The sequence below is a fragment of the Poecilia mexicana genome, unplaced genomic scaffold (genome assembly GCF_051168715.1).
Source record: "Poecilia mexicana isolate PSO_F unplaced genomic scaffold, ASM5116871v1 scaffold_14, whole genome shotgun sequence".
Classification (NCBI taxonomy): Eukaryota; Metazoa; Chordata; class Actinopteri; order Cyprinodontiformes; family Poeciliidae; genus Poecilia; species Poecilia mexicana.
The window spans coordinates 18392120-18407604 of record NW_028263383.1 but is presented as its reverse complement, the minus strand read 5'-3'; the positions used below and the strand labels follow the sequence as shown (position 1 = coordinate 18407604).

Genomic DNA, 15485 nt, shown 5'->3' with positions numbered 1-15485 from the left:
TGCAAAAAAAGTCAATGTGTGGATAAAATGAACTAGTCAAAAACTTCAGTGATTTTATGTGGAATGATAATGTTGAAATCTAGATTTCGCTTATAAGAAGCATTTCCACAGTTCAATTTAATGAAAATCACTGCCTTATTTTATGGTTTATTGCAACAATAAATATATTCTCAACTGGCAGTGATGAAGTAAGGGTCATAAAGCCTTCACATTAGATCAGAAGCAGATGTTCAACTGCTGATATATATATTTTAAACAACATATTGAAATAAATATTGAAGCCATATTAGGAGAGTCAATGTGATTATCAAAATACAAAAGGGCTCTTTTTTTACGATGGCGTATTAGGACCATAAAAACAAAGAAAACCCCCCCGAAATGATGTCATAATATTACGAGAATAAAGTCGAAGTAACACGACAATGAAATCGTAATAATATGAGGATAAAGTTATAATATTTCGGGAATAAGGTCAATAATACGAGAAGTGGTAATATTACTGCAATCGTATGACTTTAATCTCTTACGAGTTTATTCTCGTAATGTGACTTTATTCTCTAATTTTTCTTATAATTTTCTTAGCGTGGCCCTAAACGTGTTACTTTTTACAAGATGTAAATGAATAATCACAAAGCCGTATCTGTTGCAGAGTGCGTTTATAAAACAGAAAGCTATCTGTCCCATTCCGCCCTCTGCTGGTGAACTAATGGTATAGCATATACTAGTTCCTGGTTGATAGGACAACACGCTTTCGGCCACTGTTAGCTTAGCTCGCAGCTTCAACTTCGGAAAGCATGGAATTAGTCGGTTTTTAGTTTACCAAAGAGGCACTAGACGAAAGTACAATAGAAATTATAAGGTGTTGCTTGCATTTTATGGCCAAGGTATGGCTCTGTAGACAGAGTTTGGTTTTAGTGGGCTTACCAGCTTGCAACCGCCAGCTAAGCTAGCTAAGTTGCTAGCTACACTACAGTCCAAAATGACTGACTGCTGCGCTGCAGCGAACTGTGATTACCAGCAGCAGGGGTCCGAAAACACCACTCCGCTTTTCAGCTTCCCTTTGGATCCGGAGCGGTAAGGATTCGTCTCATTTCGTGCAAAAGTTGAGCAGAAATAAGCCGCGTATAGCTTGCAAAATGAATGTGTTAGCCCTGGACTGTTAGCGATGGGGTTAGCTTTACATCATGTTAGCTAATAGTGACACAACTCTGTGGAAAATGGCGCAGACTCATGTTACTCTTAAAAGAAAAGTCCGTGTGAAACAAACACGTTTGTTAGCCGTTATTGACTTCCAGGGCTGTTTCATAAGAGGTCATGCCTGACTTTGATTAATTGATGAATCTCAAGGAAAATAGCCGTAATGGAGTCTTTTTTTCCCTACAAATGTGTAAATGGCTGTCGGATCAACAGACAGTCCACAGGGGCATCACGGGCTGACATGGGGGCAGTTTGGCAAGAGCACATCTCGAGTAGCAGTGTTTTGGCGTTGCGGTTTTAATAACATGCTTAGTTATATAAATTCTACTGCAAGTGTGAAAAGCTAAGTTTGCACAGTTTAACTTGTGCAGTTAGAGATAACTGGCGATAATAACGCTATAGTGACTAATTGTGACTAATTTTATGTTGAAGAAGAAAAAACTGCTTTCTGTTTCGAGATATCTATATGGTTTGTCTTCCGGCTGAAATCTCTCCATCTCCCAGGTACGCGCAGGCTGAGTAAAGGGTTATTCCACAGCTTTTCAGTAATCTGGGTTACCTTTGATCAGTTTTTGTTCAAAGTTTAAAAATACGTAAAATCTATTTGCGATCTAAATTAATATTTGTGGAACCTCTAGTTTGTCAAAATGCAACAAATCAGGATATCGATTTTTTTTATTAACACGCCAAAAAAGAAGGATCAAATTATCTATAGCACTGGTGTCCACACATTTGGGCATGTGGGCCAAAATAAAATTGGAAGTTGCCATGGGACACAAACAGCAAAATTTTTAAAATACAAATTCAAAAGTTTTTTTTCATTGTAATTTTTGTTTGTTTTGCTTACTTTATTTTACTTGTACATTCACCCCAATAAACTAAACCTGAAATATTTTACAGAAAAACTGGTATGTAATTCATGCTAAATCCAAAGTATAAAAAGGATCTCACATATTAAAATACAGTTAATTTCAGAAATTGTATTGCCAGGTTATATTCTCAGCAGCAAATGTTCCATGTTTGTTTGTTTGTTTGTTTTTCAATCAAAGGTTGTCCAGACTAAATAATCTGGGGGAAATCAGTCAGATTGGGCATGCAACTTTTAATTCATCACATGCTTGGAAAGATGGAATAAAGAGTACACAGAGTCATGGTGGCTTGGTGCAAAGGAGATTTTAGAGAAATTATTACTACTGTTGTTTTTTGGGGGGGGGTTTTGGTTTGTTTGTTTTGCTTTTTTTCCTGAGTCTGTGGTCGGCAGGCTATTTAATGACATTATTTATCTCCTTTATTTCTCAGATGCCAGCAATGGTTGATCAACTGCCATCGCCAGGATTTGGCATCGCAGCCGCCAGAGGAGTTGCACAAGCTGTACAAAGTTTGTGCAAAACACTTTGAGCCCTCCATGATTGAGCAACAGGTAAGAGTCAAACCTGAGCTCGTTGTCCTGTCAGCAGTTGGAGACGAATGAAGCTAGTGTCAATTCTTGACGCGGTAACTGTGTTTGTGGAAAATCAACTTGATGCATGACTGGGAAGCTGTAGTAGCTGAATACTCAAACTACGCAGCCACTAGGGGGCAGCATAGCAGGAGGAAGCAACCTGAACCAGTACAAGGTTAATAGCTTTATGCTGAAAAGTAAACAATGAGGTGAATTAGAGCCAGGGTAGATTTTTTTTTTCCCGACAGATTGGGAAAGATTAAGAGGATCTTGCATGAGGGAGTTTATGAGCCACGAAACCAGAAGACAGAGACTGTCTGTCACCTGCCCAACCAGATTGGTGTGTTGTCATTTGTAGTAATTTTAGTTCTGCAGTGTTCTGCAGGTTGCTTAATTCATTTTCTGTGCAGTCTTTACATTTGTAGACTGCACTATTGTTTGAATTATTAACTTTACCAATGCATGCTAATGTAAACGAACATGCTGTAGTCACCTGTAGCCACAGTGGTATTTACCACTTACTCTTAAGCTCATTTCATTATGATGACAAATCTACCAGGAATAACAGAGTTAGTGTTAGCACGTTTTCCTGGGACTTGGTTGACTTTATTGGTTTATTTGTTTATTTCTCAGCAGCTACGACGTTAAACCAGCATGTAAAAGGTTTGCAGTCTGAACAGAACCACCTACGTGTTGCATCAGGTCTAAATGTGTTCAACAGATAAAACCCAATATTGTTTGGTGATGTTTATAATTTTGTTTGTGGGGGTTCTACTCACTGCTTAACACTGAAGTTACATTGCATTAGCAGTGTGACTAAACTGTACAGAAAATCTTTAACTTTGGGTGAAAGTTTATTAACTTTATATACTATCCTAAAAACTGTGAGTAATTTAATAAGATGTTCAAAATACCAGAGAATCTTCATTTTGCACGCAACAATTAACATTTAAAATAATTTTTTTCCAGACTGCATCAAGCTGTGTGTTAAAAGAAGATGCTGTTCCTACCATATTTGACTCTACTGCTCCTGTGACTCAACAGGAATCATGTAACAGGAAGCGAGCTAGAGACCCAGTAAGTATACATTTTAGTGTTTAAAATGAGTCCTTTTGGATTTTGAGCATAAAAACCCTAATGATCAAATGTGTCCTTATCCAGTCAGGAGAAGAAGCTGCTGTTGTAAAGAAATCAAAAGGTAACTTATTCAGTTTGCTGGAAATTTAATTTCTTGATTTTATCCCAAAAACATGTCGATGCATTAAAAGATGATGAGTTTGTACAATCATTTCAGCTTCTCTGTTATGCTTCTATTATTATTTCACACCAGAAAATGCACCAGATGTGAAAGAAGAGCTGACAGAAATGGAAGTACCTCAAAAGGAAAACCAAACTCAAGAGGATGTAGCCATCTCAAAAGCAAAAGAAACTCTGAAGATTTACTTTAAGGAAATCCTGGCTTTGACGGGATTCAGCATCAATGGGGCAAACAGCAGCGTGGATGAACCAATTGGCAGTGTGCGGGGTCAGCGGGCTCATAATCCTATCTGTGTCGAGAAAATAGACAAAAAGGAAATCCTGCAATTCGGTGAACACTTCATGCAGGAGGAGATCCAAAACAGCCTCAGACTGTCGAGATTCTTCTCCATTCTTGTCCAGGACGTGACGAACATAGAGGGAAAGGAGCAGATTCCGGTTTTCATCCGGTCGGTAACGATTGCAGGTTTCCCCCAGAAGCACCTGATTGGCTTCTTGCCGTGCGACTTGGATGCAGAGAATCTGTTCTACATGCTCCTTTCTGAGCTGAGAAATAAATGGGGTTTGAGGATGGAGCACTGTCGAGGACTCAGTTATCTCTCCACAGGAAGCATGTGTCAGAAAATGCGGGATCTTACCTGCCGAATCCTGCAAGAGTTTCCACAAGTAGTGCTCTCCCCAAGTGACCCGTATGCATTCAACATTTGGATTATCCGCTGCATGCCCGTGCCCTCCATTCAGAAGGTTGCAGATACTGTGCAGGAAGTGGCATTATTACTCCGACGAATCCCAGAGCTGAGCAAACGATTGGATGGAAAGATCCAGATGACATATGGGCATTTAAAGGGTGAAGTTGACCGGATCAAAGCTGCTCTCAGTGGGATTTGGGAATACGGCACTGACGCCTTCCAGACCATGCTAGAAATCCTCGAGCCATTCCTTACCTGCATCAATGAGATCATTTCGAAGGTGGATGAAGAAACGGCCGAACAGATGGCCAAGCTCAAGCCGGTTCTAAAGAACTTTAACTTCATCATCACACTCGTCGTTCTGAAGAACACACTCTGCTGTGTGAGCATACTTAACTCCAGTCTCAGGGGAATAATAAGCATCAGCAGTACCTTGCAGTATACTATCTCCAATGCCTTAAAGCTGGTCAGCAAATACCAACAAGAGCTAGCAATATTTCACAGGAAATGGTTTTCTGATGCAGTCGGCCGAGCAAAGAAACTGGGCGTGGAGATCACTAAACCAGAAATGGCCCAAGTGGACCCAAACGAGACCCCCCTGGAGGACTTCTACAGAGAGACTCTGAGTAGGCCCATCTTGCAGTACCTCGTTGCAGAAGTGAAGAGAGTGTTCAGCACCGAGATGGTGAGGATTCTCCGATGGCTCTCGTTGGTCCCGTCTTACATGGCCGACCACAATTTCAGCATTCGCAGGGATAAAGTAGCCGATGCCAACTTGAACAACCTCGCACGTCCTGACACATTCTACGAAGAGCTGGGATGCTGGGAGGTGAAGTGGAGGCACGCGAGCAAGCGGAGAATCCTCCCAACCACGGTGTTTGCTACCCTCAAAATTCCAGATATCGGGTTTTACCCAAATGTGCAGAGCTTGCTGAGGGTGTTGGGGACTGTTCCGTGTGTAAACGCGGAAGCGGATGTGTACGGACAGTACCACATGGTACTGGAGCGATGTCATTTCTATCTGAAAGCCACTCCGCAGGAACAAAGACAGTGCAACATGGCATTTGTGTACGTGAACCAGGACGTGCACTTCAGTGTGGAAAAAATGGTGGAGTCATACATCGAGAAGCATCCAGACATCCTGAAGTTGCTGCAGATGGTGAGCAGATAAACACAGGCTGAATACAAGACGGCATGTAGAAGGTTACTGTTCATTATGAGTTAAAGTGCATTTGTTTTGCTGTTTTACAGGACGATGCCATAACAGAGAACCCTTCACAAGGTAATTTCAAGCAATTTAGTTGCAATTCTAACACAATTTTAAAGTTCATCAAATTGACATTGGTGCATTTAAGCCTGAAACCGTAAATTAATTTCACTCTTAATGAATTTTGTTACAAATACACTAAGTCTGGAAAAGGCTGAGATGTCATACCAGATCCATTTTCCAAATTTTAATATAAAAAAACCTACTCGCTTACATTTCTTTAAAAAAAAAAAAAGCGAACAAAAAGAAATTACAAATGACAAAATTATTATAAAAAAGTGGCTTTTTTTTCCTCCAATCTACTCTTCTGTGAGTTGTAAGACCCAGTATGAGGGCCAAGCTATTAGAGTTTTTGTTTAATTATGGGAATAAAGTCATCATATTCGCAGAATAAAGACACAATTTTACCAGAAATGTATCTTAAAATTACAAGGAAAAAATTTTATGCTGATGTATTAAAACTATTTCTATTAAGTGTTAGGCTTTACTCATAAAACTTATGTAAAAAAGTATAACTTCACAAGATGCTGAACATTTCTTATAATTTTTTTTATTATTATTTTCATTTTTTGAGTTCTCATAAAATTACTACTTCATTCCACTGATATTATGACTGTATTCTGGTTGTGATGTTATTCTTGTAGTAAAAAAAATAAAAATAAAATAAGACTCTAATAATCTGTCATAGAGTTTACCTGAATTCAAAGTCCAAATAAATATAAGATGGGATAAAAAAATAAATATAGACATATAAAACGTGAAATTTTTTCTCTCATGTCTGGATTTTAAGCAGTTCTTTCATTTATTTATTTTTTAAACAATGGTCGTTATTAAGACTCGATTAGGGGTCATTTGAGATTATCTGTAATTTACTTTGCAATGGATTTCTTCTTTATCATAACACTGTAATCTCACCAAGGTCCAATCTCATCTTTTGATTCAGTGACTGTCCATGGAAACCACGCTGAGAAGGATGCTGAGGAAGAACTGAAGCGAATAAATCTAGAGATGGATGCTGATAGGCTCGTGGAGATGAAATGTGCAGAGACTGATAGGGAAGCTCTTAAATCTGCTTTGCAGGCTGCAGTGGTGGCTGCCTACAGCAGTCACAGCAAGCTGCACGCAGATGCATGTACTGCTCAGGATGGAGAGGTGGAGTATGTGACCAAGTCTGAAATGAAGGAAGTTCTCACAGTGTGTGAGAATGCAGTCAGGGAGGGGATCCTCACCGAGGTGGGGAGTTCGTTTTTTTCCCTCATCATCGACCGTGTTGTGAAACTGGGAGAAAAAGAATACCTCCCGATCTTCATTAGGTTTGTTGACAGTTTTGATGTCATGCGCTTAGAGTTGGTAGGATTTCTTGAGGCAGATCTGGAATGTGACGTCATGGTGCAAAGTCTTCTGCAAAAAATAACTGTGGACTGGCGCCTGGATTTAGGTAACTGCAGAGGTCAAGCTTACCTTGGCTCTGGTGATGTTTCCTACAAGCTCAAAGCCTTTGCCTGCAAAGTGCAGGAGAAGTATCCGCTCGCTATCAGCACACATTGTTCTGCTTATTCGTTCAACACATGGTGGTCTAAATCAATCCCAGTGCCTGCTGTTAAAAGAGCCCTGGATACATTTGAAGAAATCTTGACATTTTTTGGGAGCAGTGCTGCTCTAGAGAAACAACTTGACCATGTGATAGCATATGGCCTGAGAGAGAGCTACGAAAAGGTCCAAGAGTTACAGGGGCAGTTCTGCACTGTTTGGCAGGAGAAGCATGACTCTTATGAGGTGTTTGTGCAGATGCTCGAGCCCCTAAGCGAATGTCTGGAGAAGATCAAGAACAACCCACAGAGATGGAAGCTCTCTGTTTCTGAACAAGCCGCAGTCCATCTGCGTAAAGTCATGGAGTTTGATTTCATAATTTCCATGGTGGTCTTGAAGAATGCTTCCTCCTTCACCAGAGAGCTCAGCGCAGGTATCCAGAAGGATCAGTTCAGTGCGGCATCCCAGCTTTGCCAAATCAGTGGTATCGTGGCCACTCTGAACAGAGTGAAAACCAATATGAAGTTGTTCCACCAGAACTGGTTTGATGAGGCTTGTGCGATAGCACAGAGCCTTAGAGTACAGATCGAAGTGCCTGACAACTCTCTTCCAAAAGATGGCTTGATAAAGCCAGCCACATATTACAAAGACTGCCTGAGTGTGCCCCTCGTAGATAACCTCATCAATGCCGTAAAGGATCATTTTTCAGACGACCACAAAGAAGCTCTGAACTTCCTCTCCCTTGTTCCCTGCTCAGTCACAGTGAGCTACATGTTCGAGAGCCTGAAGTCAAAGCCGCCTCTCTATAGCAGCGACCTCCCTGATGCAGACAACTTCTTCACAGAGCTCTGTTGTTGGAGAGTAACATGGAAGACTAAGGTGGCATCCGTGACTATCCCAAGCTCCATATTTCACACGTTACGCCTGCCGCTCATGCAGTACTTTGGGAACATCAATGCCTTGCTGAGGATCATGTCTGTCCTTCCCAGCACCACGCTAGAGGACTGTGGTGTTGTAATGCGCCACAAGAAATTCCAGGACTACTTGAGAAGCACGTATCCCAAGGACAGGTCTGTGTGTTTGGCTATGCTCTACGTCAGCACAGACTTCAGCAGGGACCTGGACCGTATGGTCAGCCAGTGTTTGAAGGTTACGCCACAAGCGTTGGAGGGTATCTGTTTGGTACGTACCCCTATTCTTTACTGTGACGTAGAGTCACCGTTCTGTTTGTTTTACTCTACAGCCTTGTTTAATTTAATAATATTATCTTGCTATTCTTGCAGGACAAGGAATCAAAGAGTCTCATCAAGAACTCTGAAAATAACATGGAAGGTAAACAGTAAAGATATTATTTTTATAATTTAGTTTTTTGCCTGTTTTTCTGGTAATTCTAACCATTTTCCTTGATGTATTTAGTTGACATGGTCAAGGACGAAGTTGGGGAGCTCAGTATTCAGCAGTCTCCTGAGAAGTTGCAGATCCAAGAAATGAAAGCCACGGATGAGAATGGGCTCACAGGAGACAACCGTCAAAGCCTGGCTACAGTTTTTAGGCTGGCAGCACTCCTGGGGAAAAAGAAACGCAGTCTCTGTGAGCTCTCTGAGGAAGACCGAGAACCTCTTGTTCAGGAGCTGAAGTTGTGCCACTGGTTTGGAAGTGAAGGCAAAAGCATACCATGGATTAGTGATGACGAAATGGAGAACCTCCTCATAAACGGAATCAGAGATGTCATACTAAAAGAAATACAGGAGTCTCCATTTTTTTCCCTGATCACCGATAAACCTGTTAAAGTTACTAACAAAACCTACCTACCTGTTTTCACTCGTTTCGTTGGCGAATCTACTCCAAAAGTGGAACTGATTGGATTCTTACCATTTAATGAAAATGGCGACGTTGACAGGCAAGCAAGTAACCTTGCAAAGATTCTTACTGAAGACTGGGGCTTGCCCATGTCGAAGTGCCGAGGCCAAGCATTCATGCATTTAGGTCCAGGTTATCAAAGCCTGAAGAAGATGTCTCTAGATTTCCTCAACAACTATCCGCTCTGTATTGTTACGCCCAGTGAGTCTTGCGGTCTCGCTCATTGGTTGGCCAGTAGTGTGCCTTGTCCTTCTGTGGCAAAAATGCTGGACATCACAGAAGACCTGCTGCTGTTCTTCGACCAATCTCCTGATCTAGAGGAACAGTTGGCAGAGGCTGTTGATGGGCTTTTAAACATGCCAAGAGAGGCTTTAGAGGAAATTCCAGAAACTTGCTGCTCAAGGTGGAAAAAACGGGAGGACTTTTTTGATATCCTTGCTGATACATTAGAGGGTGTACTCAGCTGCTTGGATGCTGTTAGCTCTAGTGCCACAGGCGCCAAGTCAATGCATGCTCAGGTTCTGTCTGCTGCTCTGAGGAACATGGATTTCATCGTCACTCTTGTGATTTTGAAGAACGCCTGTGCACCTCTTCGTAACTGCAGCACCGTTTTCCGCTGCGGAAACCCTGCTGACATCCTTTGCGAGGTGGAAAAAATCCCTTCCATCATAGCAACTCTTGAGAAAATGTTAAAAAATGTGAGCTCTGTGCACACCACTTGGTTTGAACAGGCATTCCAGTTAGCGACCAAGGTGGCTCCTGAACAAGTGTGCTTCTCAGAGGAAGTTAATAGCTATGATTCCCCAGAGATTTACTATGTAGAAAACCTGAGTATTCCACTACTCCATAATCTGATCGAGGAGATGAAGTATTGCTTCTCAGAAAACCATTTAAAGGCTCTGTCTGTCCTGTCACTGCTTCCTTCTTGCAATCCACAACCCATACTTTCAGAGGCCACAGACAAGCCTTTCAGCCTTTACCTTGCAGATCTTCCTGAGCCTGACATGGCTGAGCAGGAAATTAACGCTTGGGCTGCCGTCTGGAGAGAGAAATACCAAGATAGTGCTCTTCCAACATCTATCGCTGAAGCACTTGTTCATCCAGAGTCCAAAAGCCACCCAACCGTTACCTTACTGCTCAGACTGGTTGCTGTGTTGCCGAGTGTCAGTATGGAGTGTGACCTGATGAAGACCACTCTGAACTCAATGAGGGATCTGTTTAAAAACACCACATGCAGAGGCAGCCGGATCAGTCAAGTGATGCTTTTGTTGCACTCCACAACACTGCAGAGACTCCCAGAAGTCATTGAGATGTGCATGGAGGTTGATCCAGAGAGCACTCCATGTCTGTCCCAGGTACGTTCGCTTGTCACATGGATGTTTTAGCCAGATAACTATACTAATGAAAAATATTGAACGTCTTAATAATGTAAACTTTAAATTTTATAAATGAGAATTGGTTGCACTAGTTTTAAATAGACTCGGATATATATACATATACACTCCCTGTCTAATTTTGGTAAGTTTGGAGAGAAACCATATGCTTTTTGTTGCCATCAGTGCAATTATGGCAAAGATCTGCTTAGACCTTTGATTACTCTTATCTTGGCACATAGCTACCTTTTAAATGTAATCCGCCAATTTCCAGGTCCATATTATCCAAAAGATTGGTTCTGAATTGGATAAAGCAGGCTAAAATTAGTTTTTATGTATTTGATTACTGTCATGGTAGAACACCCAGTTGTCTCTAAAATTCAACCATTTAGCTGCTTGAGGTGAAGTGGAAATATTAAGAGGAAGGCTGCCTTCTCCCATTTCTCCCACTCACCTATCCAAGCACTAGTGTTGGCATTGGGACCATCACCATATTTAACAGCTGGTCCAGTTATCTCAGGTTTGAAAGCCTCGTCTTTAATCCTTCAAACATTCATCCTGCTGTTGTGGCCAGATGCCTCAATCTTCGTCTTGTCTGCCCATAAAACTTTGATCCAGAATGTATTTGGCTTGTCCACATGGACAGCTGCAAATTTCAGTCAAGATTTAAGAGGTGTTGATGTTGGAGCAGGCTTTCTGCTTATTCATTTCAGTTCAAATGCTTTATTTTTCCCAAAGGGAACTGAAATAAAGAGAAACGTTAAACTTTCTGGTGTTTCAGCATGTTCAGGCTGGGGTGGACCCTATTCAACCTAACTAACTTCCTTTTTATCGGAGCTGCCAGTTTAGGTCAGGTGGTTGAAACCTGGACAGGGTTGGGTGTCCCAAGCACTCGCCAAAGCTAGAGCAATTTGTCTTCTGTAAAACCTATGATTTGTCAAATTTGACCTGATTTATATGTGAAACTAAGCATTGTTACTCCCATTTTTGAACATTTTCACTAACAAAGTGCAGTTACAACTGTGACTTTAAACTGCCAAAATCTGATAAATGAAAGTAATATTTAATTTTGCTTTAAACAATCCTGATTTTTCAAATCTCTTTTAGTAAGTTTGTCTTAAATCAACTTTAATGTTTGATGTTTCAAGACGTGTGGAAATGACCCATGCCAAGTAGGTCAATGTTTTGTCCAAAACCCTGAAAGGCCGATGGGGAAACTCAATTTGTAAAATTATTGAGTGCTGAAATGGAAAACTTGAATGGATGGGAGAGTTTTGATATATTGGAGGCTTTTAGAAAAAGATAAAATCCACTATAAATCCAAAATCTTTAAAATGTATTGAAGTTGTATTCACCCAGAAGAAGCATTCAAATGCAAGGCACAAATTACAGTACTTTCACAATGAGCTCATATGACTAATGCAGTGATAAGAGAACAATCTGTGGTTGCTATCTATGCTAGATAACTAAGGTTTTCAACTCATTTTAGGTCATGAAAGTTCTCCAGAGACTGAAGTTGGACAGAAGTAAGTTGATGTATTGCTTATTCGGTGACATCATTATCACCAAGTTTTGTGTTCTGTTTAAATTCAGGGTAGGAGTATAACTTTTGTTTTCTCTTACTGAAATTTAGGGGACCTCGATGTGAAATCAGCAGAATCCCAAGAATCGAGTGTTGCAGAGAAACCTGCAGATGAAGAGGTGAAAGCACCAGATAGGGGAATGACTCAAAAGGTAGCTGAAGGATCTAGAACGGCGGTGTCTTTCTACGAGCCGCAGCTACGTGAACAAATCTTAAAGGAACTCTGGGACTCTCAGTTCTTCACGGTCATAACTGAGCAAGTTATTGAAATTGATGGTGAGCTCTATATCCCATTGTGCATCAGGTACTTAAACAAAGAGGACATCCAGTGTGAGGAAACACTGGCTTTCATCCCTTTCACCGAGGACTCTGATGTCCTTTCCGAGGCCATAGAAACTGCCCTGTCTGAGAAGTGGGGACTCAACATGGAGTATTGCAGAGGACAGGCCTCACTAAGTGTTGGTGAAGCAGGAGCTCAGATGAGGGCTGTAAGTTTAGCCATTGCAACAAAATACCCTCAGGCTATTAGAACAGTTAGCTCTGCTCTGTCCCTCAATGTTTGGCTGGCGAGATCCTCCCCTGCTGAAGAAGCAGCCAATGGATCCGTCCTCATGGATAAATTATTACACTGGCTCACAGAGGATGTAGAACGCCAGAACATGCTGGAAGACATGATCATGTTGACGTTCCAGCAGGATGAGGCAAAGGCCTGTGAGCTGAGAGACAAACTCATCAAGAACTGGGAGAAGAGTCATGATATGCATGAGGTTATGGTAGAAATTTTGGAAGCAGCTATGCTCTGCCTGAATGAGCTGAAAGGAGAGGGAAGTACTTCAGACCAGCAACAAGCGTCACATTTTTTTGACGCGATCAGAAACTTTGAGTTTATCTTTTCAACTGTGGTGCTGAAGAATGCCCTGAGCTTAACTAAAAAGCTAAGTCAGTCTCTTCAAGGTAAACCTTTAGATATGTTGCTTGCTGTGAATACCTTGCCTGATCTCAAAGCGTCCCTTGGTAAGCTGAAGAGCGAGATTGACGTCCATCACAAGTCCTGGTTTGAGGAAACGGTCTCCTTGGCTTCTAAGCTAAACGTTCAGATGCTGCATTCAGTTCTTCTAGAGCCGCTGAGTGACTTTTACAAAGAATCTGTCAGCGTGAAGGTCGTGGAGCACTCGATAGCAGAAATTGACGACCTCTTCACAGACAAGGTACTGGATACTTTAAGATGCCTGGAGATTGTGCCTTATGCAATGTTCAAAGTGGAAACCAGCATTCTTAGTGGTCTTGTGTTTCGCCTGTACAAGGAGGACTTGCCAGACCAGTCCTCTCTTCACTCTGAGATGAAGGCGTGGAAGGAGAAATGGTTGGATCCTCTGGCAGGTTACCTTCCAGCCACTGTGCTCGATACGCTCAAGACATCACAGATCAGAAGTTTTAGTAATATTGAAACGCTCCTCAGACTTCAGGTCATTTTGCCATTTTCGCGACGGGAGAGCAACTTCAGGCAGGGGAAAAGGAGTCTGCAGGACTTCATTCACCAAGAGAAGAGATCCCTCTCTGAGCTCCATTCTCTGTAGGGGTTACAGGTCCTCTGGTTGAAGCTTTGAGCAGTGTGTTTGAGAGGAAGTGGACGTTCGTGCCCCCCAACTAAAGGACTGTTTTAGCCTTCACGGACAATTGTCCCTGTACATTACTAAATTTTTGTTGGTTGTCATCCTTCAATCCTATGCTCTGTTATTTCCTTTCTTTCACTTTGTAGTTTGTACAGTTGTATCTCCCAATGGGACCAATATGATGGAAAAACACAAAGCCCCAGTGATGGTTCTCAGTGCTTGTGCCTTGATGAGAAACTGATTTTTATCCCTTATCATGAAATTGAGATGGTCAGCATTGTCCCATTGGTTTTACTTGAGAATCTTCTGCCCCCTCTACCCTCATAATCAGAAACGACACTGAGTTTAATCACTTTTACCAACTTTTTATTTTTTAAGACTCACTCTTATATTTCCTTGGCACAAATAGAAACTGTTAGTTCTGTCATGTCTGATTATTTTCTGTGTTTGCCATCTCCTTGCGAGAATGACTTTGCTGTAAACGTATCTTTGAGAATAATGTTTCCTTTATAGGAAAATCTTCATATATATTTGTCAAAAAACAATAATAAAATGATCCAAAAAGATATGTTCATTTTTGACTATGAAAAGGTAAAGGTAATTTTATTTATATTGCACATTTTCAGCAACAAGGCAATACAAAGTGCTTTACAGGAATTAAAGGGAAATGCAAACTAACAAACCAAAGGAAAGAAGAAGAAGAAGAAAGAATCTGTTGATCTGAAGTAAATAAACTAGATACTCCTATTCAGGGTTGGTAGATAAGTTTAAGTAAGTATCCTCTGGTCTAATTCCTTTCCTCCTTGGAAAGAGTCTAAAAAGTAGTTAAGTAGTTTTTCTGGATTCTAAATTTGTCCTAATTCCTGTTCTGGGTTGCTAAATAAGTATAATTAAGTATTCTCTGGACTTTAAGTAGTCTCTAAACTTGTAAAAGTAATGAGTACTCCACAGTTTCTAAGTAAAAACTAAATGAAGTGTCTTTTGAAGTCTGTATGCTAATATGAAAGTCAACACAAGGTGGCGCAGTGCACCTATTCAAAACTCTTGTAACAAACTACAGGCATTAAAAAGTAAGAATACTTTTTAACTATAAAGCCGTTTCCTCACATAACCAGATTTATCAAACAAGACTAAAATAATGGGCTAATTTCCCTCGTTAATGACGCAGTCTGATTCCTATTGCTCTAAGAATATGTCCAGAGGAAACATTTGGGATTCTTCATCTCTATATGCTGTGTAAATATTTAGTTTACAGTTGCTACTTATTTGCCAGTCGAGCAGGAGGCCATTCTGGTTCTCGGTATGAGGGAGGGACGTGTTTAACCTGTATTTGCAGGAGATGCAAATCATCTCTTCTGTGATTCATTGTTGCTTTTGTCTGTTAGTTAATATGTAATTTAAGGAATAAGTGTATTCTGCAGGTCTGCTGTTAGACGTTGCCTTTCCTGTTAATCATTTGTTAGGAATTCCTGCAGTTCTGAAAGGAGGCATTGCAATAATAAAAAAAAAACCCTGCATGGCTGTTTAAAAATTATAATCTATTGAAAACAGTGATTTTATTTGTTAAGTTCTTGATCTTTTTCTAGTACAAACTGAAGTGGCTATAATTTAAGTGTAAAACCTGCATTACTTGTAGTAAAAACATTATTAAACATTTTCCAAAAGGTCCTTGGTAT

The 15485-nt window shown here is 40.8% G+C and overlaps 1 protein-coding gene across 1 annotated transcript; it reads left to right on the top strand.

Moving 5' to 3' along the window:
- The first annotated feature begins 706 nt into the window (after positions 1 to 706).
- Positions 707 to 14373, top strand: LOC106929718 (uncharacterized). The gene is made up of 11 exons (XM_015006835.2): positions 707 to 1074; positions 2497 to 2617; positions 3608 to 3715; positions 3800 to 3836; positions 3969 to 5743; positions 5836 to 5866; positions 6795 to 8563; positions 8665 to 8713; positions 8798 to 10596; positions 12104 to 12140; positions 12248 to 14373. Exons 1-11 carry the CDS (start codon positions 980 to 982, stop codon positions 13771 to 13773), a joined length of 7347 nt encoding a protein of 2448 aa, XP_014862321.2. The 5' UTR covers positions 707 to 979; the 3' UTR covers positions 13774 to 14373.
- The last annotated feature ends 1112 nt before the right edge of the window (positions 14374 to 15485 follow it).